This window comes from Bombus pyrosoma, linkage group LG10 (assembly GCF_014825855.1).
Source record: "Bombus pyrosoma isolate SC7728 linkage group LG10, ASM1482585v1, whole genome shotgun sequence".
NCBI classification, from domain to species: Eukaryota; Metazoa; Arthropoda; class Insecta; order Hymenoptera; family Apidae; genus Bombus; species Bombus pyrosoma.
Window position 1 is genome coordinate 5,392,020 of NC_057779.1, and position 27,152 is coordinate 5,419,171.

Genomic DNA, 27,152 nt, shown 5'->3' on the forward strand with positions numbered 1-27,152 from the left:
TTTTTTCCAATGAAGAGTTCTTCTCTTAGCTTCCACGTTTCGTTTCCACAGTGTCAAACTTGTCTCTTCGTACGAAAGTGACCGACAAACGATATGAAACTTAGTATATTTCGACTTAATTAATTGGTATATAAATGCTATAACAAAGGCGAATAACAAATAACAGCGGTTGACAGTGAGTCAAGGTTTTTAGATGCCTCTACGGATAAATGTGGTATAGTTGCTTTTTGCTAATTGTGGGGGGACTTTTTCGTATGTTTTAATTGGTGGAATATTTATGGAGGAATCGATCAGAGACGCGGGTGGAATAGATGGCGCCACCTGACGCTGTCCGATGTCGCATTGACGTCCGCTACTAGATAGCAAAGGTTCTCGTTGTCAATGAGTTCTCATCGTTACACGGAAAGTTTTAATCCTGGGGTAATCGTCGAGAGGGACTATGGTCTGGTTAACTGTTAACTTGGTTCCTCGAGGAAAGATCCTCGAATTGGAATCGAGGACGTGAATGGGATGGTTACGTATCCTTATTGGGCAAGGTGTAACTATGCTTTGTTATCTCTGAATTATTAACCCTTTATGTCTTGCGAATACCGCATTCTTTACCCTTTAGACACGAAGACCGCAGAAATACTTCAACGATATTCTTCCTAAATTTTATCTACAAGAATTTATTCGAGGCATATTTAAAGTTCGTGAAGGGAAAACTCTGTCGTACAGGTCTGTCACGTTCAAATTGTTTCACATAATTTAACAGAAAGAAACGCGAAAGAATGGGACAAATAACGTCACAGCCACTTAAGCGATCAAAAACTTCCAGTAGGTATCTGATGTCTTCTGAAAACGTTCAACTGATAAGATAACAGCTCAGAACATTAACGTCCCACGGTTACTCTTACTTCAAAATAGATTTAACAGTAACTACAGATCGCACGATTGTTTAACCACTGCTCACAGTTTTTGTACATCCTGAAGACAATCCTGTGAAACTACTTCGAAGAGTATGTAATTGAAGAGACGAACGCAACGAAAAGACGTGGCAAGTCTATCCATGTTGATTTTCATATTTTGATGGCCAGCTTAATGGCTAAAAGGAAGTATTTATTTATTATTTATTTATTTATTATAGTTGGTACGAAAATTCCAAAATACAAGCCTTTTAGAAATATCTGATAAATCTACGAACCTAACAAACCAACAGCACAATGTTTAATATCTTTTGAACATATTCAAGAAAGTGGGAAACAGATATACTTACATATATTTAATTGTAAAATCGAACAAAGAAGGCAGAAATGATAGTACAAAATTGTATCGATAACATATCGATGAAGAAATTGTCTCTTCATTAAACTTGAAGAATGTCACTTACTATGTTTTTCTCCCGTAATTTTTAATCAGATCGACTACGAGAAAGAAATGGCCAGTAAAAGAAGTAAGAAATTAATTAGCCATCCTTTCCTTAAATCCTTGTCTTCCTGGAGCAGGACAGAACGACGCCGATACCGCTTCTCGCTATCTTTCCCGAAACGTGGCTGTATATCGTCCGTCCAATCTGCCGTTCGGCAATTTCGGCTGAAATACGATGTCGTCGGGTTCGTTCGCGAAGCTCGACGACCTGGGTTATTGGCCTCCCCGCCTCTGGATCCCTCAAAACGGGGTTAAGACCGCGAAGCCGTGTACAGATCGCCTCGCGTCCTCGTCGCTCTGATCGAGTCTGAATTATCGATCGATTTTTCAGAGTAGAGTTTCGAGAAAGAAGTGTTTGAGGAAATATTGATAGATGACTGGGTCGATCGTATAGATTGGAAAGTTTATTGGATGTATGATTTTTATTTGATGAGTTTCCAGCAAAGACTGTGTCTTCGTTTTCTTTTGACCCGAAGTAGAATGGCAGTTTGGAGAGTCGGTGGCGTTGTATGTACATGGATATTTGATGTGTTGTCAAATAGTTTTCGTACAATAATGAAGAACACAGATGTTGTTTAAAGGAGGTAAAAGGTACAGTTAGTAAATAGCAAAGTACGATTATAGAATTAGTAATAACAAAGGTAAAGTTAAATAGCCAGGGTTCCCTTGCACGATAACTTACTAGCTAATGATATAATTAACCACTTACTAATTTACAAATTTCTTAATTTATATGTTATATAAGTTATCCTTCTGTAATATTATAAATTTTTATCAAGTAGGATAACGAAATAACATTTTGCTTGCGAAACTGACTTGTAAAATTTGACACTTCTTTATTAGGGAATTTGTCATTATTCAAGTGTATTTATTTGTACAAGTAACTTCCTAAATCAATCTCATTTCCCTTCCAAAGAAAACGTACATCTCACAACAACAAATCACAATACATTACACTGTACCTAAACATCCTATACACCGGAATAATGGATACCGAGGTATCCAGCTCGACTTTCAACCAATAATGGACTTACAAGCACTTGGAAATGGGCTTTTTCAAAACCTGCTTACTTCTCGATGAAATCACCCTGTTATTTGTCCCCTCGGTACACATCAGTAAAAAAGAGAAGGGAGAATCCAGGGAAGAATAAGACAGTCTGACCCATGGAACACGGAGATGTCCGAGTGGAGCATAATGGCGAGGTGCCCAAAGAAAATTTATGTTGTTTGCAGTGTCGGTTTCCTGCTCCATTGTCCGGCATTGTCCGAGTCCCTCCTTCCAAGGTGCGAACACCTTTCAGGGCGATAATCCACTCGTATTATTACATGCTTTGTCGGCTAGTTCACTTGTCCAAAAGGGGGAAAGATCGCCTACCTGACCAAGGGTCACTTCGAAGCGCCTTTCCCCGTAAGGTGCGTTTCACCCCTCGTGGACCATCCTGGACCGTGTCATCTTAATTGTCAGGGAGCAACGAAGGTCAGCCTGTCTTCTTACGATCAAAACACAACCTTCCAATTCATAGGTACAACGTCGACAGATATGAAAGATCAAGTAGTTTTGTTTTTTCCTATACTTGACCTTGTGGAAGAGAAGATTGAGCGATGATGGGCTTGATTGACTAATCACGCGTGTCCTCGAGATAATTACTTTCATGTTTAGAAAGTGTTTCTCGGGATCTGTTTTACTCCAGGAATTTTCTCGTCAGTGAATCAACTACCCATCAGCTTGTAACCGACAATCACGATGATGTCCATCCATTATGCGAATCGAGTGCTTTTTGAAGTGATAGAAATAAGGAGCCAGGTTTTTAATTAGGATTTGAATTATCTAATCGGGCGGCGTTAAAGTCCAGTCATTTCCGCGGCGATTTTCTGTTTTCCCCAGTGTCGGTCACCCGTTATAGTCCAATATCCCAGAAGAACGCACGCGTATGTAAACCACGTGGCGCGTACACACGCTGACTGGGCCTTTCTATAAATAGGAACGCCAAGTTCAGGGGAACAGAGTGGAGTCTCGTTTTTAGATTTTCCGCCGGTTATGACTCGAATCGTCAGAAGGTTGGAACGTCGCGAGTCAGTTACTCGTTTCGAGACTTGGACATAACCTGACTGCCGCTTTACTGAAAGCCTGACAGCGTGTGATTAAATAGACAACAATGAGAGCTGTGTTAGGTCTGGTGCAGACAAGGGATCGATCACACGTGACAATTTACAAAGTAGGTTTATGTAATATTTCTAACAGCTGGATCGTACGATCAGATGCATTGCGTCATTAGAGATATAAAGTCATTGAATCATACAGTATCATTTAGTGAGAATATATGAAATCCTTACGATGTACATACAGTGCAATGCATATTTTGATTAAACAGGTAGACAGGTAAAGTTCTTTTAAAAGTTTTAATCAATTATTGATATTATTTTTAAATTTTATATATTACTGATAGAGATAATTAATAGTCTTCATAAAGCATAAGATAAAGTTCATTTATAAATTACTGTTTTATTAGTGAGTTTTATTAACTGTGATTAACAGTTCGAGCTAGGATATTTAACGTTGGAATATTTGATTCTATTTTATATTCTATATTTTACGTATAGAAACATTTGTTGAAACGCTTATAAGAGTGCGAATATCTCCGCGGTGTAGGGCAGTTATTTCAAGTGGGTTGAAAATAAATCTATTGATGCTTTGTTTCCAAAATAAGTCTATTGTTATAAATAGGCTTGTCGAGGTAATAAGCTTTCCTATTTCGGGGAGACTTTACATTACTCTAGGATATCGATATATTTCGAAGGTACAACGTGGATGTTGAAGATCAAGATAGACACACGTTTCAACCCTTATCGAGTGACTAATAAATATTTTACTCGGGAAATTAACGGTTTCCGATTTAAACGTTTATTCTTAGCTATTGACATGTAATGGCTGTAAACATCCCGGTTATTATATACTTATTATGCGATTCTATAATCATTATTTGATATCTTTATAATACACAAATTTTCCTCAAAATATATTTAATATAATTCGGTTTTTTTCAATTGAAAATAATTTGGAAACTAATTTACTTTATAAAAATGGTAATTGTATTCTTCACTGACAATTTATCGTGAATTTCCTCAGGAAATTTTTCTGCTCACTTAAAATGTCGCTGGATTTAATTAACATGTTGTATATTACATAAGTTAGTGATATGTGGAGAACTATAATAGTCTGCTAAAATAAAAGATTCATCGAATAAAGATATTCCTTTCTATATTCTTGAACAAAGTAAATATTAGAGAAAATAAAGTTACTCAAAATTTGACAAAACTCTAATCTGGCTATTATAGCTTTATTATACAAATCTTTTCTTCTTCATTATGCTTTCTCCAAAAACGTACCGTGTTGAAACACGTAAACTCGTCTATTCAACCCATTAACCGCACAAAAAACGTCTAAACTGGATTCTGATGAAACACTTAACGATCGCCCATCCGCTTACGCAAATCTTACCTCCCGATTTCACGTCCTTCGTCGCGCGTCCACCGGAAGAGGAAACGGCGATTCGAGACGCGGTTTTCGGCCGGATAGCAGGATATTTGCTTCAACGAAACACGACTGACCGTAAAGGAATTTTCTATAAGAACTGGACGTTCTTACATTCGTAGAATGAGTAATACGCCTCTTGTTTCTTGGAATTCATTGTATTATTGAGAAAATTGATGCAATATTGTGCTTGAATATCTTGAAAGCATATATTTTGTATATAATACAGTTTGGAAAGTTACATTTTGCATGTAATAGAGTTTAAAAAATTATATTTCGGGCACAATATAGGTACATAAATATTTCAGAAAATCGAATTTTTACGTCCCTCTTGAAAAAAGTAATTTTTCTGGAATTTATAATATTTTAAGGATAAAGTGAATTTTTAATATTCAATATTTCTGGTATTTGTAGAAAGTGAAAGAAAAGGTACTACGGGAATAGTAGACGGAGTAGATACGTGGTATTTACGAAGAAAGTATTTTATCTGATTGAACTGTTCGCAAATAGTTCACAGACCAGAGACGAAAACTTCGATTTTAAAGGTCAAGAACGCCCTGGAAGGCGCTGAAAGATCTCTGCGATCAATTTTATTACGGAATCAATTTTATAAGCACGGAGCATTAATCCTATTACGTTCTTTGAATTATCTTCGTCCAGATCATATCCCCGTCATCATGATCATGACCGTGTTCCTCCACGCTAAAAACATTCTTAAGCTGAAGAAAAATTATAAAAATATCGTTGTGTTGCTGTAGGTAATTTCTTGTTTCAACTTTACAACAAACTTTTTTTTACAAAACATTAAAACTCTTACTGTAACAATTGACTCCAAGTTAAAGAATTTCGAAAGAAGAATAAAACTCAGACGTAAGAACTCAATGTTCCGTAGCAGAGTTAGAAAACGACAAAACGAAACGTCCCTTTACAATGGAACAACACGAGCTAAAGAACCAGACATTGGAAGTCATGTCCGGCCATTGCATCGGCCGATCCGGAAGTCGAATAAGAAGACGAGAAACGGTCGGCCGGTATCCGCCAGTGGCGTGGCCGTTTTCGCGTGCTGCTTTCCAATTGGCCGGCCACGACAAAATTGCTCAGCGGGATGGTTTTTTTCTCGCGAAAAAATCGAACCCGTTGTTCGAACCGGTAGAGTGGGATCGGGTTCGAGATAATTCATCGACCGCCGCTGGGCTGGACCAATTGCGTGGTCGATCCGCGGGGGGTTAGAGACTGGATCTGATGATGTAGAGAAAAAAAGAAATCTGGGGTCAGGTTTTTTGTACCACTGGCGAGTTCAACTCTGGCCTCGCTGTTGCGCGCTGTTCTGACTACCAAGCGTATTTCTAATTCTAAAGTATCAGAATTTCTCTATCCTACCGTTTCTCTTCAGTATACTTTTGTTATACCTTGATTTTTGTGCTATGTGTTCTTTTGTATTTCTTTTACTAATTCCTTTATTTACTTTTCCACTGTATTTTTTTAAAATATCACAAAAACCATCGTGGATAACCATTGCTTGATTATTCTTACAAAATTTATGGAAAAATTTAAAATACTAAGGAAGAGCTATATCTTGGCTGTCTACACAAGAGTTAAATACTAAATTTATAGAGAAAATTATTTCACTCCCTATAAAAATCTAAAAGCAACAAACAATTTTCTACCCTTGTTTGTATATACGTATATATTCAAATTCCAAAAATTCGAAAGTTATAATTTACAAATTACAAATTGATCAAAAAATCTCGTGTTCAAAGTTTGATCTGTACTTTTGTATATCATTGTATAATTTTATCTCGAAAAATCCTTGCAAGAATCTCATTTACAGCCCCTAAAAACACCAGGGGATTCGTAAACAGTTAACAACCAGAAAGCGTTACACGCACATACACGTACTCGCGTTAGAAACGTAGTACCTGATAACATTTTGGGAAACTCGGGTTGCCACCAGTTCGAATTCGGCGAACAACAGGACAACGAGGCCCGGAAACGTAACGTTTCGCACGCTCACCAAAACCAACGATCCAGCTTCGCTGGTTAATTCTCGCTCGAGAAAATTCGCCATGCGCGATCGTTAATTATTTCGCGTGACATGCTTCGGCACTTGCCGCGTCCGCGCGTTGTCAAAAGTTTGCATTCGGATGTTTTGCGGCACACGCCCGGCGAGTTTCGCGGGAGGGACGTTTTGAATAATGTAACAACGAAACCTCCGCGGCACCCGGACCGCCTCCTCTTTCCTCTCTTTACCACAGAACTTTCTAATTAACCGACGCTGGCCCCGCGGAGCGCCGAGAGAGCCGGAGAAACCCGGGGAAACACCGGAGAAAGAAGAAAGAGAACCGACCAGAGCCCAGGAAAGAAAGGGACAGCGAAATCAGTCACGATACCGGACAATACAAAAGGCCTATCCGTGGTATTTCGTCGCGTTGGCGATCTCCTCGTTTCGCGTTTCTCACCGTTTGTTCCCAACTGATCGTCACATCAGGCAAACCAGTTGCTACTACCCCTGGCAATAAGTCTTCAGCCAAATGTACTGTGCTGTACGTAGCACATAGTTTACGTAGTAGTTTTAAGCGGAAGAAATAGTCATTTCTAATAGTAAATTTTAAATGATGATTCTTAAGCGAAGAAAATTGAGTTGGGCAGAAATTTCGTTTTACTGTTTATCGAGTAATCTCGTAATCGCTTTATCGTTAATTCGAGCGATATTTACAGACTTCTTGTGTTAATACACCATACTAATGCGAGTGATGCTATATCTTGGTGTACAGAATAGACGCGATAAAGCATTTTAATTGAAAATTAATTTTTAGATTATCTTTGGTTTGTTAAAAAACGACACTCTTTTTATTTACAGTCTGTTTTCGCGTCTTGTGAATGAGAATATAGGATACATATGTAAATATATAAGACAGGCGAGAAAAATTTAAATTGTTTTAAATATAAAATAAATAATAAATTAAAATAATAAAATAAAATAATAATAAATTAAATATAAAATAAAAAAGATAATCAAGTTTTTTTGTCCTGCTATCTACCCATTAGAAAATGGTAAAGAGAGAAAATGATATTAAAAAAGAAAGACTGTTTTCAGATTGAGTATCCAATACCACTTAAAATTCTAAAATTGTAAAAAAAAGGTTTATAAGCTACAGTCTGTAACATTTCAACTGACCAATACTAAATATATGTTGAATAATTATTGCGTGAAAGACTTTCGGTGTAATAAAAATGTTAGAAAATTTCTGAGCTCGTTCCTTCTATTCACTAAAAAGAGCTGACTATCGTACATCACGTTTCGACTGTTCGGTATCGTTTCCCTTTTTCCACCTGTAATAACGCGATCCGTTTTTGTTCCTCGGTTGCCTGTAAAAATACGATACAAAGGGGTGGTAACGACTGTAAACGCTTTTTATGCAAACGTTGCACAAAGCTCGTTCCTCTGAAAGCTGTTTCTTGCAAAGCACGTTTTTCCCTTGTTTCTAGCCTGGTAATTGCACTCTCGAGCCACCGTGTCGAAACGAGACGAGAAGCCATCGATTCTCACACGAAAGGTGAAAACTTGGCGGTAAAGGGCACGCATGGGCGAATTCAGAGATTCCATGGGAGAGAAGAAACGTGACAGAATGCTGGGATATATTCCATGTATAGAAATATGTCCAGTGTATTCTGATCTTTATACGACGATAGAAAATACGTCGAATTAAAATTATTCGAAACTTTCAATATTTTTCATTTTTCAACAACAAAATAACGAACGTGCTATTATATGTAGATCTTTATATAAATGTTCCATATAAAATTAATTGCAAACATTCAGAATGAATTAAACATTTAAAAGCTTAAATCTGATCTATGGAATAGAACTAAAACGATTGAAATATTGAATACATACGTTCTTTATAGTTCAATGTTTAATAATTTTTTATTATTATTTAATAATTTGTTTTAATAATTTCCTAATAATTTCTCAGGTTCACCCTTTTTCTCTAAATGTCCTAATATTTATAAAGAAGAGCTAGCGAAGAGTTAAGAGGAATACGTGATTCTCCGCGCACGTCGTAATAATCTAAAAAGTCAAGTACAATTTAAGAAATTTAAGAAAAAGAAAAAAATATCTGATACACTGTGTCAGTGAATATAACACATGACAGTTACAAAAATGAAACTTCTGCATATGGTCCTAATCCGATGGCTTCAGATCGCCCTACTCGAAAGACCAGCTGGACCATGGATAACTGTACTCACATGATTTATTTTGACGAAAAAACGAGGAAAGGGGTTTTTCTTGAAAGAAGGAGGCCGATTGAAAAGGGGACGGGTGTACAGGTCAGCTCTCTAGGACCTGTTTGGCCGTTTCTCAATGGACAATGTCCTGCTGGCCAGGCGTACAATGGACCCCCGGGACCTGGAGATCCTCCCACGATACGCATGTGGAGCGACGATACAGAGAGAAGGATCTAACCCGGTGCGTGAGTGGGAAACCGGGCGAGAAAGAGAAAGATACGCCGCGGTGTACCCATTCACAGTCCGTGAGAACCAGATTTCATATTTCTCATAACCGCCTGGCCGACCGCGGGACAGAGAGTGGCTGGCAGTTTTCTAGCTGTTTCTCTGTATATTTTCTGTGAATCTAGCGTATGTTGTTCCCAAACTGGTCAACCCGTTTTCACGGATTTCGTTCCGTCTAAAATTCCTGAAACACGGCGTGTCTTTTCTCCTCTCGCTTATGCGCGCGTCCTTGGTCGGGTCCACCTTGCTTAGAACGCGATTCCTCAGTCGTGAGAAGAATAAGAACCCTACCTCCCGTTTGTGCGTATATCTGATCGTCGGCCAGAAGGAAAAGCGGTTCCGTGACACGTGAGAAACGCCGCGTTTCCGGAGGACTCGTTCGAGCTTTCGAGCCGATGCCCTGAGATTAGATAGCGTGCCAAGCAGAGGACAATGCAGACGTTGACGATAAGAGACGGTGAACCAGCGTGGGTGGACCGAGATGGAAAGTTTCGCCAGGATACTGTGCACTTTGGATTCCTGATCCAGAGATAATGCATTTGCCGTTTTGAAATTTCGAATATAGAATAGAATGTTGATTAATTGAATCTTGTTTGAGGGTAACGCCGATTTTTCGGATATTGATTATTTAAACACGGAAGGAGATATGCATCGTTTAGCGAGTCGTATTACAAAACTACTATAGGTACGACTATTACGCGATCATATTATGCGGGTATTATGCATATGAAATGTAAGGTCATCTTATCCTCTCATCAATGTATTTCATATTTGAAGAAGATGTACGTTCTCCAAATGTTATGTTAATATTGAAAGTTCGATATTTTTGAATATTTCTAACATGAATATACATATATATATATATATAATATGAAAAAGGATATTTTTAAAGCTGAAGAAAATATGATACGATGTGACTAGACAACTTGATCTACCTCACAAAAAGCAGACTGTTTTCCTTAAATCCCAATTTCTTGGTATTCAAACATACGAACACTTGAAAATCGCTTGAAGCACGAACCTACACCATAACACCGAATTCCTCCCACTTCCTGTGTCCCGTGATACGATAGATCCTCTGCTACACCTATGACCCCGTTTCCATTCGAAAACAAGTGGCCGTTAGGCTCGCTCCCGTTTCCAACGATTTCGAGTATCCCAAAGAAAAACCGGAGCCTTAAAAGGGAAAACGATCATCGAGTAAGATATAAAAAGAAAAGCCTCCTACCATAAAAATAGGCGGGTCGAAGGTACACAAAACGAGATTTCGAATATAGTCTTCGACGCGCATGATCCGCAAACCAGGTCCGATTTTTTCTTCTATCTCCATGGGCCAGCGTTTTTTTCTCATCATCATCTGGTCCACGTACGTAAGGGAAAGGGTCTTCCACATGGAAGAACGAAAAAAACACGTATGGCACCGCCATTTTGAGTCCTTTGTGGGGTAAGTTCGTTTCGATGCCACGTCCAGGGTTAAAAACTCTTCACCCCTAGAAGAAAGTCGAAAGGACGAAGGGGTTTCCGGGTGTGGAGAAAGGAAAAAGGGAGACAGCAGAGAGAGAGAGAGAAAAAGAGAAAAAGTGGGGGTTCCGTATAAAAATTGCCCCCACCATCGGAGAACGCGCTGGTAGGTCCTCTCTATTCTTTTGATATCCTGTCGTCGGGGCCCTTGGCCAGCCCTGTGCCCTGCCAAATTCTCCAGTCAGCATCCGAGCATGCGAGAAACCAGATCTTTCACCGCCTTGATCGAACGCGAATCGTTTCTTAATTATTTAATTGATTGCAATAAAATTGAGGATGAGTTGGTTCATCGATCGTTACCGAATTTACGAGTGAGTTACTGATTAAGTGGACGATGATTCGGGAGTTGGTACGCTGCACCATGGAAGCTATCGCCATGGACCGACGCGTAATGGCGCATAAAGGTAAACAAACCTTCACTTGTAAGGAGAAATTGTTCTGGTTTTTTGAGAGAGAATTTTGTTACTTGGATGCAATTTGAGATTGGATTTTATTTGTAAGCGTCTTTATTGTGAAGGTTCGTTTAAAATTGAAGGTTGAATGTAACTTGCATTAAAATTGAATACACGTTGTATGTTTGATGAGCGAAAGCTTAGAATCGTTTGGTTGATTTACAAGTGTTTCGATACAGATTGTTAACCACGAAATTATGGGTTTGTGATATAGGTAACAACGTCGATAACGAAATTAAAGAGGATCTTGTTGAATAAATTGTACAGGTATTTTGATTCGTAGGATATTGTACGTAAATTCGAGTGGTTAATTAGACTCTGTAATAAGACATGACTGATAGATAATCATGACTGTATCGGTAAAATTTGAAAGGAATCTAAAAATGTAGATCGAATTCAGAATGTTTCACATAACACGCACAATATATTCGTAAACGGTATCTACAAATTCGAATACTTTCGTGAACCTTCCGCAATCTCTCGTTCAAAATTCTCTATTTTTAATCTGGCGAACTGTAGTTTCTCATTATCCACGGCCAATTCGAAACACGGTTGTTCGACTTTTCCCCCAGCCACGGTTTTCCACCACATTGTGTCGGGATACAAACGACACAACACATGAAGAAATACAGATATATACGCGAGGATATCCCGAGGCGGTTTCCTTGTTAGGACATCCGTCCTGTCAAAACGTCCACAGGACACATCGAAGCAATTGAATTACGATCATCCCCAGGGCGAGCTCCGACCGTAACCAATAATTCCATTATCCATTAGTATTGGGTCGCGGCAATTTCCTTCGACGATCGAGGTAACGGACGCGCGTACGTGTGCAGCTAGGATCCATCGGGAAACGCGAAATATACAGACGGATCAAGAAACCGATGGATTCCTGGCACACGTCGCCAGGAATATCGAGCCACGCACGGAAAGACGCGAGGCATAGCTGATAATGGAACCGCGTCCCGATGAAATCGACGTCGTTCCGAGATGCTCCAACCTGCAGCCGTCTGGTTCTTGAAATTCGGTGACGACGGAGTTAGTTTTGGAAAGTCTCGATAAGAATACATGTCGCGTGGTATTTCTGATACGCGACTTGTGCCGTGGAGGTCAGTCGCTATGACTGCTGGTTTTTAATCGGCCACGTGGTGTTTTTTGAAGGTTCTGTTGATATTTGAATGAGTTGTGGATTTTTGGATTAGTATTTAGTCAAGTGTATGTCTATTGTGTATACATTGGGAATAAATTGGGCGTAAGTATTATTGACGTTGAAACGAATGGTTTTGAAGATTTGGAGGATTTTGGATTAGTATTTATTTAGAATACTACTACATCAGAAATTTATTTCTACTACTGGAATTAGAAGGATTGCAAGCACAACTTTTTGACAACGTTTTGTTTTGTCGACAAGTTTGTTAGTGTTGATATTAAGATTTTAAACATTTTTAGTAAATTTATAGTTGATCGCGGAGGATGTTCAATTAAATGTTAGTTGTATGCGAATAAATTTGTAAGTTCCACGAGTGTTATCTCTTGTATGTACTTATATCAACATCTGTTTTACTGATTGAAGATTGAATCGATAATTTATGTTCTTACGTGGGACGTCGTCCGTTTTTGGTTTCTTGAAACTGTAATACGGAGATAATTGAACTGGTGTAGTAATTCTTTATGAAATTAAACCTGCAGGAAATTGCTCATAAAGGAACGTCGCTCGATAGTTACGAATAGATATGTTCGAAGATAGTTAAGGACAGTTTTGAGTGCGTTGGGACCTGTGATTGGGGTTTGAATTAGAAGTTTCTTAATGTTTTATGAAGAACGATCTTGTGTCTACTTGATTATATGACTGTAATACGAGCAATACTTTCAAATTTGAAAAGAACTTAAAACTTCTAAAATTTTCTCATTGGAAAATGCTGTCGTTCCTCCTTTTTTTTATAGAGGAAAAGGGATCAAGTGTTCTAATTGAAATGTCTATTAAATTTCTTCCACATGTTGTTTCATTTATCGAGATCGATTTTGAAAAATGCAAATGAAAAGAACTTATTATCAGAATAAAAGAAAATGTTCCAAGAATCAAGAAATGAATGTTTGAATCAACCTGATAATTAAAACTAACATTAATGTTAATTGTTCAATGCCAAACAATTGACAGTTCAAAAAATAGTGAAATTTAATATCACTCGGACATTATTATTTATCTGAAATTCACTTAAAATTCAACTATCAGCGAACGTAAAAGGTAGAGATTTGATCGAGCGATTAACTTTTCGAGAATGAAAAAGATTATTCGAAGGAAACGATTCGGAATTTAATATCGGAGATCGTCGTGACTAATCGACGCGTAGAGTCGATTCCCTTGGTTGAGCGTTTCATCTAATTCGAACGGCAAACGAAAGAAAATTAATGTGAAGAACTAATAAGCTCCAGGACGTTTCCTGCAGCGATTCCCATACGCATTTGCCCCTCCATTTGTCGATGGAAATTACGAAGTCTCTTCGCAATAAGGGAGACACGCGGTACAGTGATCGAGGCATTACGGATGTATGGACCAATTTGTAAGCAATCCAACTTACATTCGCGGGGCAATATTGCATTTTTATGTTATCTTTTCCTAGCTATTCGCGGCATCCTTTTATTGGAGGATGTTACTTTTACTCTTGTGGCCAGTAAGCTTGCTTTCTCTTAGCGTATTTATGTCAGCCATCGGGAAGAATCGAATCGAATCGAGAATCAAGAAATTAAACAAAAGCTTTTCTCTATATTGGAGGCAAAATAACTTTCGAATCAATAAGAACTGAAATAAGTCTATTCCATCTGGACATCTTTTTAATTCGTGAATTTATTCATATTTTAAAAGAAAGTGTAAAAACTTCGTTCCAGGAATTTTTAAAATTTAGGATTGATAACTGCGATAGATTTGGAATAATGAATCTAGCTAATTACCGACGTGAGAATTAGTTTTACTTAACGAAACATGTTATATTTTGAAAAACCTGTGTGTAGTTAAAGTTTTATTTAAGAAACGCATTTAGTTTGGTATGTTTGCAATAGAAAGTTATCAAAGTTCAAAAAGTTGGCAAATTGAACGATGAATTAAATCGTATATCCGAGTTAACAGATAAATGTTATTTGTTAACAAAACGATCGAAATATTTTTACGCCAACAATTTATACGAAAGGTATTGTACAAAGATTTTGTCATAATTAAGAGAAATGAAATACAGGGAACACGATCTTTTAATAAATTCTATATAACATCGAGGATTACTCGACCGAGATTCTTATTAAATGTAGCAAACAAAGTTAATTCAACGTTTACATTGCTTTTATCGTTTACGGTAACTTTAAACGTTATCCGTTTTAATAAATTCCGCTGAAGATCAGGAAACATTCAGACTATATTTTTATTAAGCTACCCACAAAATCAATTTAAACTCTTTTCCTCCCTTTACAATCTTACGGAAAAGAGAAATCACCTACTTCCATCCGCTAACCAAACTTTCATCTCCCATCCGCCAATCTTACCATCTCCAAACCTAATTTTACGCTTATCAAGCCCTGAACAATTTTTTTTTTAAATCTAAATGTGATTTTGTATCCTTTTTATAGAAATACTTGATAACTCCCACGATACAGTACATTTCGTCTTACTTACTACATATATATATTAAATAATATAACAAAATATGTCTATGTTGATTCAATGATTTATACATATGAAACGTATACAAATTGAAAGAAGAATCGAAATTTTTACAAGAGAGGAAATAGAGTGCTGTTCCTTACTATGATATCTCTTTATATTAGCGATAAAATATACATATACACGTCGAGTTGTACTTTGCATATATATGAATTGAAGGACGACGCGTCAACCATTCTGACTCCATCTTTTCACACCACATTTTCTCCAAACATCCCTTATGTTAATAATGTACGTATGTATATGTACACTTTACTCCCAACATTTCTTTAAACGATCACGCTAGTTTAGTACTTGGAAAATTTCATTTTAATTTGTACCTAATATTATTCTTTAAGAGAAAGATCAGCCTGGTCATTTTCAGCCATTGAGCAATCAATCAGCAAAAATTACCATCTGCACTAACAAGAACTATTACTCACCAATATCTTCGCTTTTTAATTAAACATAAATATTATTCCGTGTTTTGTTTAAAACAATAATCGATTACTATTCAACGATACTTTTAAAAATGGAAGTTTAGTAGAAAGAAGTTCTAGAAATAGGAAACTGCGATATCTCTAGTGTTTATATACCCTCAACAGGACTTTTCTTTATCTCCTCCATAAATTCTTCAAAATCTCAAGTACTTCACTCATTCGCGTAATTTCTCACTTTTTATTTCCGTGGGTCGTGCCGTCAAATGAATAAATACACAACGACAACGTATGTACGTCATACGTATCGTACGCTGTATCTCTTGGACCGGTTTAGCGGACAGGTTAGAAGGGTGACGCGTGCGTGTATGCACGAAGGGAGATTCACCAGAGAATGACGGAGCGGACACGTGTCGTCCAAGTCCTCCTTCGCGATCACCTTCGTCGGAACGTCACAGAGGGGTAGGTAACCTAACCACGAGTCTCTTCCTCTCTTTTCCTCTTCAACCATGAGTTTACCCGTCGGCCGCAGCTCCCGAGCTTCGGTCCAACATCTGCCCCCGAAAAAACAAAAGCCCATTGTCGTTAACGACCGGTCGCGCGTCTCTTGTTTCTAAGCGAGCGCTTTTCAATCGTAGGCGAATAACGGACCCAGAACCGAGTCCATTCAAGGCCCCGTTTTCTCTATGTCCCGTTTCTCTTCTTCTGTCTCTGTGTTCTCTGCCTTCGATCCTAGACCTCCTCTCAGCCCTCCTCGTCCTGCTCGCCAAGTTTCTTTTAAGATTCTCTCTCTGTCTCTCTTCGTTGAATCGTGTTTGCTGCTTCAGCCTGTTCACCGTTGAACATTTTTTTGATCCTGACACATAATAATTGCTGCGTCGAAGTGTATCTTTGGTGTATCTTTTTGAGTGGATGGTTAGTTTTGTTGGTTCTAAGGTGGCGTCTTTTTGTTGGGGATGTTGAAGCAATGGTTAAAATGTTGTATCCTCGCAGGAAGTGTGCCAGTATAGATTTGGTTATGTTGGTTAAGATTTGGATATAGTTGTTGGCAACAGATATGGATTCTTCCGGTTATAGGGGTGTTGAAAATGTTTCTCTTCAGAGAAAAGGCTCGATAGTGTTGCTGTATAAGATATGATAAGACCTAGAAGTAAATTTACTTGCTCGAATTCTGACGTTGTTTTCCCTCGTTCTCTTCGTGAGTAACAATTCATCTGTTTATATCCTTCATCTTTTACAGTAAGTAAGTAGAAATTAGTGTTTTCAAGGATGAATTGATTAAAGCCAGGCAAGAATAATGAAATCGCGAAATAAAAATTATAGAAAACGATCTGAACAAGTGCAATTTGGGAAATTCCCCCACTGTAAGTATTTCAATATTTAAAACACAGATGGATATACGAGTACCTCCATCAGGACCAACAATGCCACTAAGTACGAAGTTACATGATGTCTAAATGATTAATGAGCGCCGCGTGATAAATTTTGATCAAGATACTGCAAAGGTGATACAAATCCATCGCTGAAACCTTTCCATGCAACTACCTAACAATCCCACTCAAACGAAAGGTGATGTTACATACGCAGGGTCATCCGAACTGCGTTTGCGCGCTGGCCAGTGGTCAATCAGAGCTCCGCCCCGAAAGAATCGAACGGTGTCCGCGCACCTACGAAAACGGGCAAAAGGAATAGCCACAGGCTACCCAAATATGGACCTTCAACCCCATAAAAAGAAGTCCGCTAAGAAGCTCATCCGAAGTATTTGTACAACACAGCCAAATCAAACTATATGTTGTAATGTTTTCTGTATTAAAACACCTATTAAATCCGAAGAAAGAGTAGAAGTACAAATGGTCAGAAAGACAATGATAGAGGGTTTTCTTATTTTTACGCGGCACTGGCAGCCCCATTCGGATGGATATGGATACTTGACTCCGACGAGGGAGAGATCGATGCATGAAACTCCTGCCAATCTCTATGTTAATGGAGCGCGGCATAAGCAATAGGCAAGGGGAAGAGCCGCGAGGAATGCTGCCAGGAGGTCTGCTGGAGGACACTTAAAAGTGAATTGTTACGTCTGCGGCTGACCCCGGGACCTTAGCCCCTCGAACCACGGTGAATTATAAGACTCGCACAGAAGGAAATTAGATCTCTATATCAGCGGCGCGCGTTTTCCTTCAGCTAACCAAATTTCAACCCTCAACCCCTTACATGAAAATTGAGCTCGCGATGCCTGCGTAGCTGGCGCTGTAATTGAACGCGCTTCAATTATATGCATAAGCATGCGGTAATTGTGGGAATTTTGTGAGATTTTGTGGTAACGATTGGTTGAACTATCGTGTAGGGGATGTTTTTTTCTCTTTCATCATTTTTCAGGAGTCGTAAAAATCTTGATGCATATTGTAATAAGGCTATTTTTATTATATTCTATGCTAAAAAGAGCAATTTTTCAAAACGGTTGTAGAAATTTGTAGTTTGGTATTTGTCATTGCAATATAATTTGATAACGAAGTATCGTAGGTAATAAAATATAAAAAACGAGAATAATTCCTACAATCCAATTATTGTCATAAAATATGGAAAGCAGTGCCTCATTGATTTTTTAACTTGATTGGTAATCGATGATATCTCGTTCCGTAGTTCTAATTCCAAAACGCAATCAGAATATCTTTGCACACTTTAATACGTTCGAGAGAGATTAGAAGCCGTATTTTAAGGGAAACGTAACGGAACAAATTTAATGAACTTTTCATCCAGAACGTGGACGGTGAAAGCGTCACGATAAAATATTGCAAGATGGTGAAATTTTCTTGGGTGGTCTAAAACACAGGTTCAAGAGAAAGGACTTGAAGTATCCTTTTATCTAAAGTGTCTGCAGCTTTGGGCGAATTCTTAAGAGGGTCTTCTGTTTAGTTTCATAGGAACATGTGAGCGACTTTATGTAAGACGCGTAAAACTGGACAGAATGTTGTCAAACACGGAACACGAACTTTGAAAAATCAACTTATAATAAAATACTGAGATCTTGAAGAATTATTTCGCGCATTACGTAATACCTAAGCTTTCTATTCGACAATTTTATCACAACTTTGTTTTACATATTCATATAAACAATACCGTACAAAGACATTTATTATGAAAATAACTGGCGATACATTCATTATTACACTTCGAATTTTATTGTCTCTAATATTGCAGGTTTAAAAATGACTTTCTAAAATTTCTACGTCTCTATACTATTCATTAAGAAGAGTAAAAATCTACGAACCCTTGACACCTTATACCGCTATTTTTAACTGCTCAATATGCCTCGGAAACCGACGACAAACAAATTAAGGAAGTTTAATTTTTTAATTTTCCAGCGGAAACCTCGCAAGGCACCACATCCCCAGACACCGTCCAATGTGGGGCATGCAGGGCGTCCTACCCCCTTGGCGAGATCGTGCGGTTCATCGAACACAAGGTGAATCACTGTCGCAGCACTCTTCAAGGTTGTCACAGTCCACCGGCGACTGCGGCGCCGGAAGACTCCGATCCGGAGGATGCGCTCGCCTTGAAGACGGTCGACCAGGACTCGAAATTGAACTCGGTGCCCAGCATTTCGGCGCCCATCAACAAAAGAGGCGGAGGAAGGTTGGAGAGTCCTCCGACGCTTCAAGGGTCCGGTCCGGACGCTGGAAGCCCGATCGAGCTGAAAGCAAGCGCTAGCTCGACACCTAAAAGACGGACAGAAGCTTCCGACGAAGACAAGGAGGATCTACCGAAGAAACCGAAGACGGAATCTGTGGACGCGGACACCAATACGGTCAATTCTGGTGAGTACGTCCCTGAGATTTGTTCATTTGTTCGGTATTAGGTGAATTATGAGGGGAATCGGGTGATTTTAACACAGAAAGTTAAAATTCTAATTTAAAATACGTAAGAATAAGGCGTATTGGAAAGTATTGAAGATTAGAAAGGGAGTATTCGTCAGAAAATTGTTAAGTTATGATTAGAAAGTAGTTTTTGATTGATTATTTCGCTCAGAAAAATTGAAATACAGGTTCTCCAGGTTCCAAGCAGGTTCCAGGCAGGTTCCAAGAAATGGGGATGAAAAGAGATAAAATGAAAAATTTTATTCGGAATAGTATCCTGGAACAATGTAGGATTGAAAGAATATATTGGTAGATTTTAAGAGTTTTAAGTTCGTGCACATAAAGCATGTTATTTTTAAATAGAACTTTAATCATACGTAGAGCTATACTGACGTTTTTACGGTCTTTAAACCTTTATGATATACTGATATAAGTTATCAGAAATATTCTTCAAACATAAGTAGAGCTGACATTGGACTCGCGGTATCAAGTAGATCTCAACGATATACGCGTTACTAAAGATGCCTCACGATGTTTTCGCATATTCCGCTTTCAGTTCTGCGTTGGGTCTTCCGAGTCAAGGTAGCCTCTATAAATAAAACGCGTCTGTTCCGGCAACAAATGCTCTTCGTACTCTATACAGCTCCCGAGCCGACATTTCCGATAGAATAAGTAACAAATTACGTTAAATTCGATTCAGAAATCTGTTTAATATAACAACACAATAAAATTCCGATTTATTATTTACTTTCCGATTTAAAAAACGACATAGATATTCTTGAAATTAGCAATTTTAATGATTTAATTTGCAAACAATTCAATAGCTAACTCGATAACAATAAGCTACCGACTCTCCTCTGTCATGTTTTCAATTACAAATCTACTGCCATAATTGCTTGTCCTTAAAAAAACAGAGTGAAGTCATAAATTTTTGAAACTATCCTAAGATACTACGTAGGATTCCTGTCCTTTATTCTTTAATATTTAATAAACCATTGAGATTTTTCAATCATCCAGATGGATGTCTACAAACTTTGCCCTATCCTGCAGCGTGACGGTTCTATGATTCCCTCGGCGGCACTCGAAACCGAAATCAGACTGGCGGCAAGTTTTGAAAATAAAATTAATTACGACTTTTCATCGTGGACCATGATTGAAAACCAGCGTGGACATTCGCACGTTGAACTTTTCGACAATGCGGCCACCGATAAAAAAGAGGGCCATGAGGGGCAGGGGAGAGGCTATGGGGGCAGGTTCACCCCAATCCCCGAGCGGGCTCTTTAAATTCAAAAATCGAATCTACCGCGGTATTGTCCATGCTCGTTGAACCGCGATCGACATCACATGGCAGCCCGTAACTGTACTTTAAAACTCCCTTTTTCTCTTTCTTTCTTTCTCGCCCCCTCGACCAGCGGATCCAAAACCAGAATTTCACTGCGCAGATGACAGATCGACCGTTCGATGGTCGACAGTCCACGCGACTTTTATCCAATCGATGCAAATAATACTCGTGGTTGTAAAAATTGTAGCTGAAATATAAAGAAATAAAATTTCGTAGCATGTTTTCATATATAGATACAGTCTTTGTAAATTCATCTCGATTATTCGATTCAGAATTACTCGTATTTAGGATAGAAATATTAACAAACAGTTGCGAACTATAATTTTGTCTGAAAAACGGAACATAAATATTTCTCGTGAAACTTTGTATAAATCATGAAGATAAAAGTTGTAAAAATATTCACTGGATGAATAAAAAATATCACCACTGTGTTCAATTTTCATAAAGTTCAGTGTTATCTTACATATCATTTCGTAGGATTATTATTACCACAGTATCGTCGTTATGTTATGTAATTTAATAATTCTCAAGAATCTCTTGCACCTGAAAAATCAAACCACAAAGGTAGTGCGTTCGATTCGTATCTTTTACTAATCTAAGGTATACACTTAAAACGCGAAAAATAAACTCTTTAGCTGGCTATCAGTCAATCTCGCCAATTTTCAAGTTTCCATTCATAATATCGTGATGCGCTAGTTTCTTCGAAATTTGTTTCAAAAATAGGCACGTTCGATGACTGAATGACAGCCATATAAAAGGGAGGGTTTCAATTTCGCACCCACTCGTAGGGACGAATCGACACCAGGATCGCGACGGTTTACTCCGATTAACTTCAAAGACACGGCGACGACCTCGAACGAAATTCATGCGGCCCGACGCCCCTGATGAATTGAAAGCACAGCCTTTGAGATTCTTAACTCGGTGCTTACCTGTGCAAATTGCCGCGGCCGGCTGTTTTGCATCGCAGAAATAAAGACAGAGAGGGTGGAAACGAAAGAGAGGAAAGACGGATCCCGGTAATGGTATTCAATGAGAATCGCTGGTCGTTCCTCTGCTCTCTTTCTTACAATTAGCGTGTTTTCGCTTTTGCAAATATTATCACGCTCGCTCCGGAATGATCCGGCCATTCCTTAAGACTTAAGAATCGTTCCATCTTAATTGTGTCCCGTTCGAAAAGCGACGATTATAGGAAAGTCGTGGATGACAGGGTATTGGCGGAATAATCGTTCGATTGGAACGATTACCATCGATGAAACAACGTTGATTTATATGTACACTACTGATTAAAAGTTTGAGATCACTAAGCGTTCCATTGAAGCTACGAAAAGTTGCAGAAACAGATCTGTTATATTACTTTTGATCTTATTACACTGTTTCGAACCAAGTACTTTATTGAAATATTTAACTCCTGTTTTAATAAGATCAAATGTCACTTGTGATATAAATTGTGCAATTTAATTCGAACGCTAATACTGTTTCCATTCTTCAAATTGAGAATTGTTAATTAGTAATGATAAATAACTTGTCGTCTGACACGTTTCTACAGCAATTAAAATATCATTAAGCAAGGAATTAATTCAATACAAACGCTTGAAGTCGAGTTGTTTAAAATGAGATAAGCTTCCATGTGATTGCTGTTTCGTGCAATAAACTGTATTGTATTTAATAGAAAGAATCACAATTAGATCTTTCGCGTTAGTTTTGAAGTAGCATCGTTGAATTATAAATCATTAATTGTTACAAATAATTAAAATAATTTAATTTATGGTAGGCTTAGATTTTATAGGTTATTTTATATAATTTCACATTTTACGCGATAAATATTATTAGTAATCTTTATACTGTAAGATTAAGTAATTTAACACGAACCTAGCATAAATTATTATGGTAACCTATGACCCAACGATACCAATTAAAAACGAATGATTATTTTTTCATGATATGAATAACAGAATAAATGAATAGCAATGTCCATTAGCAATAATGTAACCCTATAATAGTTCACTTGTTCGAAAAAGCTAATAACAAATAATGCTAACTGCATTCAGGAATCCTTTATATACCTTTATATCTATGCTTATTAAAATGCAAAACGTTATTAATTATCATTAATATATTACAGTTATTAGCTACTCACAATCAGATGTATAATACATTATACGTTATTACCTCAGACTCAGATTCCAGTGATACATAATTCTAATTAACTCAAGCAACCACAATTCCACATTAAATTACTTTCATCCTACCTGTATACATATTTAAATAAAAATACCAGTTTCTTTATCCCAATATTTATCTTGAATATATTTCGCTATACTTCAAAAATAATCGCTATAATCACAAACAATAATAATCTGCCATAATTTCTAACGAAACATAGAAGCGCTCTTATCCTTTTTCAAAAATTAAACATTTAGGAATAATTATATTTGCTAGAAATCCAAAGTGACTCAACTAGCTCTTCTAGAGTTAAACATTCGCTACACGTTAAACCAATTGATACAAACGGCAGTAACACGTGATTAAACATCATCAAACATCATCAAACTTGTCCGAACACCATGAAACCTCATTGGAAGATCTCAACCCAGCCGTCCAAATAGGTGTTTACCCCCGTTTCGCTGTCATCCCTTCGTATTCGAAGATTTTTCACACTCGAAGGGTTGATCCTCCATCGCGGGCAAACCGCGGCCACCGCTTGATTAATGCAAACGATAATAATTACGCAACAGCTTGTTGATCCGGCGCGAGCGCACCGGTGTGTCTCTTTAAAATTTCATCACGGTCCGTGAAACTCGCTGAAGCATCCCCGGTCCCCCTTTTCTGCTAGGTACGCGGAGAAAGAGCGTTAACCCCATCCTGGTGCTCATCCCCCAACACCGCGTCCACGTTGGACTTGTTCTCCTGGATAAGCCCCTTTCGTCGCCTTTTTTGCCCAGTTTTTTTGTCATCGACCGGCCACGTCCAAAAGCCCAATTAGAATCGTCCTATTGTCTGGCCACGTGGTCCGCACGAGCCAATGCTGCACGAGCACGCACGCGAATACGTATGTGTGAATTCGTGGGATAATATGCGTAAATGTGAGCGAACCGGTCGATCTGCGACATCACGGTGTACCTAGTTCGTAGTTTGTCTCTAGGTAAAGTAACCTGAATCGGAGACGATCGACAGAAACGAAGTGAGGCGGAAATGGAGCCCTCTAGACTTTAGACTCCGGATCATCTGCCTTTTATTTAGTTTTTTGATGAAGTTCGTTCATGAGTGAAAATGGCAACTGTATCTTTTGACATAATATTTTAGCTGGAATAAGTGGAAGATGTGTTGAACCCTTTGCGGTGAAAGGGTTTAACGTAGTTTGGTTCTCGAAGGAGTAAGATGTTGAGGTTGCTTGCTCGGTATAAGTAGGTTTGATGATATAATAGTGTTATAGAATATTACATGAATCAGCAATTTTGGAATTTTTCGTTTATCGAAGCTTTGAATGATCTTGCAAACATGTTTTATAATATGAAACCTCGGAGAGTTTTAAAACTTGTAGACTTCCGCTTAATTTTCGCTGATCTTCTAACAAAAAAAGTAAAAAAGTAGTCAATTTCATGCTGATAATTGACAATACACAAAAAATATAACAAAATCTAACAAACATATATTATTTGTCATCATTTGTGGCGTTTACATTGTTTATTGTTCAGATTCCACGATAGAAGCTACCAAAAGTTATTTTTTTTAAAGGACTTCCATTCACTTTCACGGACTTGGCAAAAATATACTATAAAAATATGTTCATAAATACAAACTTTCTACCGACCAAGAAGATCAGCGACTCTGAAACCAATACAGAGGGCGAAAAAAAATCTTCTCGCGGTTGTCTATTGAGAAACAGAGACGTAAGGAGATCGAGATTGACGTTACAGGGAAAAACGAAAGTTTGGCATGAGGGATGAAGAGGAGGAACCGAGACAAGCAGCGATAATCCGTCGAAATTGACACTGGTGTTCCCGGTGAGATGCAGATTTGATCTATCTGTCACGTTTGTCTGGAATATTAATTCTCGTTCGTGGCCGAGCTTTTTCCAACGGTGGTTCTTTATGCTTCCTTCGCGCGTCCCCTTTTTGAACCTCTTCCATCTCTTTCTATTTCGCTTTATGCTCGTTTCTCTTTCTCTGTCATCCTCGTGCTAGCTCGTCTTCGTGGACCGCCCGAGGCGCGACGAGAATTGCTTGCGAATTGGTTGTATCTCAGGGTTTCGAGCTCCTGCAGCCCTTCCGTTCCCTTCTTTCTTCCCTGCTTTCTCACCCCCGCAAGGAAGGAAGTCAACGAGGACGACATAAAAGTGATACACTGTAGCGACAGTGCCAATACGCGCGACAGTCTTCGCTTTTTACCCTCTCTTCGTGCTTTTTTACCAGATTTTTTAAGGATTTTTCCTCTACTTTTCGTCGTCGTTACTCGCGACGACTTCTGCCTCCAACATTCAGTTTCAAGGTGTTCGAATCCTTTTGCTGGTTTTGTTGGGTTTGCGCGATGGTTTTCGATTGAATTTTAATTAGATGACAATTTTAACTGGTTGATCGAAATTAAATTAACTCGTATCTAATCAAGTTATCGTAGTCGTTGTTGTTAAGTTGTTGATTAATATTCTATATACCATGTGAATCTTATAGACATTGTCTTTATTCTTTACAGTAAAAAGGTCATCAATTTTTCGAAGAAACCTCCTTGAAAATTTTTACGAAGTCATGCCTGTCTAATCCTTCGCACTACACTGTACTGTATCGTATTGCTTCAACCCATATGAAGCAGAAAAATGAAGAAAGCTACTAACTTGTAATCTTTCTCGTTTTGAAACAAATCCTTGGTCGCAAAAAATTTCATTGGAAGGAGCTACTTAAATCGTTGGTCCATTCACGCGAGTTATCAAAGTATAAAGGGTTAGTAAGTTTCCATTTTACGCGACCTTCTTTCGGTTTTTAATTTTTTCTCAACCCTTTATTCTCATGCCCTTGCCAATCTTCTTGAACAAAGACACGTTAAAAAGCTCACTACAAACTTCATTTGTCTTCTTCCTGGCGGCGAAGGTTTAACGAAGACAATTAAAGTGTCACAGTCGAAGACGAGAAAGTAACAGCAGCAACGTTTCAGACTGCCAAGATAAACGCGTCCTCACTTTGCCTTTTCTTTTCGTTTCTTTCTTGAACTGTACCATGTTTGGCAGATGAAGCTGAACGCAATAACGCGCAAACATTCGAAGAAGAGCAATATTTTTGGCACGCGCGCTCTTTGGAAATGTTGTTATTTCAAACAGAAGAACACAACGTTCTCGCTTCGAGATTCTTTTCTTTCGTTTGTTTGCCAGACGAGAGAGTTAATGGGCACCGTGGTCCATTCTTGACGTTTGCGGTTGGACAGGGGAACAAGGGACATAAAGTCTCGGAGAAAACGCTAGCCAGTCGCGTTGCAACATTGTAGTGACCACGAGAAATACAGTCGCGGGAAGCTTCGAACAGTATGTGGGTTTATTTAAAGAGAGAGCTTCAATTCACGAAAGTTTCAGCGATGTTTATAACATATAGCGCATTTGACAATGGATTGAATTTGATGTTTTAATAAAATTATGCTTGGGATATGTTGCATTTCAAAGAAGAAATTAGTTCGTTGTTATTTCCATATTTCTGTTGTAACTTTTTGATAAAACTTTTAAAGTGTTTTCTTTGAGCAACATTTTCGCATTATATTTAGCCGTAGGATACAGTAGCAAATTTTATCCAAAGACTCATGGCACATAATGTGGCTTATCAGCCATATAATGTGGCTGTAACAGAAATTTATTTCGCAAAAGAGATTAATCCAAGAAATATGAAAATAAGACATGCAAACTTGATCGGACATTTCATTCAGCAAATAATTCCATAAAATTACTGTGCAGTTCAGCAAATAAAATAACCAAACGCGTACAAGTACCAAAATGTTAATGCACTTCTGAAGCTTTAAATAAAAAAAAAAAGAAAAGACAGAACTATCGGTCTCCCGATTAACGCTATATTTCAAATAATACTACGCTCAGGTAAATTAAATCTGGCAGAATTTGAACGTGACAGGCGAGACGCAAGACTCGGCAGGACCCATTCAATTTTACGTGTCCCCAAAAATCAGGTTTCTTTACATCTCAGTCCGATCTCTACAGATCCAAAAAGCAGTTCGTTTCGAATTCTACCAAAGCTATTCTCAAATAGAGGTACGTTAACAACAGACGTGATCACCGAGCGATAACTATTTCCAGGATTTATTAATTATGAAACGATAATTACTGGCAACGGCTATTGATCGTCCAGAGGCGATTGTTTTCGGAATTTTCGGTCGACGAACGTCCCGTGGACGGCACGAAAATTTATTAAAACGAT

General features: G+C 38.2%; 1 protein-coding gene across 2 annotated transcripts in view; it reads left to right on the top strand.

Moving 5' to 3' along the window:
* LOC122571548 (B-cell lymphoma/leukemia 11A-like) overlaps positions 1-27,152 on the top strand; it is a 47,262-nt gene that overhangs the window by 8,257 nt on the left and 11,853 nt on the right. For both annotated transcript variants that reach the window (XM_043735430.1, XM_043735429.1), the window contains exon 2: positions 18,915-19,367. In XM_043735430.1, the coding sequence (XP_043591365.1) occupies positions 18,915-19,367 (453 nt within the window). The remainder of the gene's footprint in view (positions 1-18,914; positions 19,368-27,152) is intronic.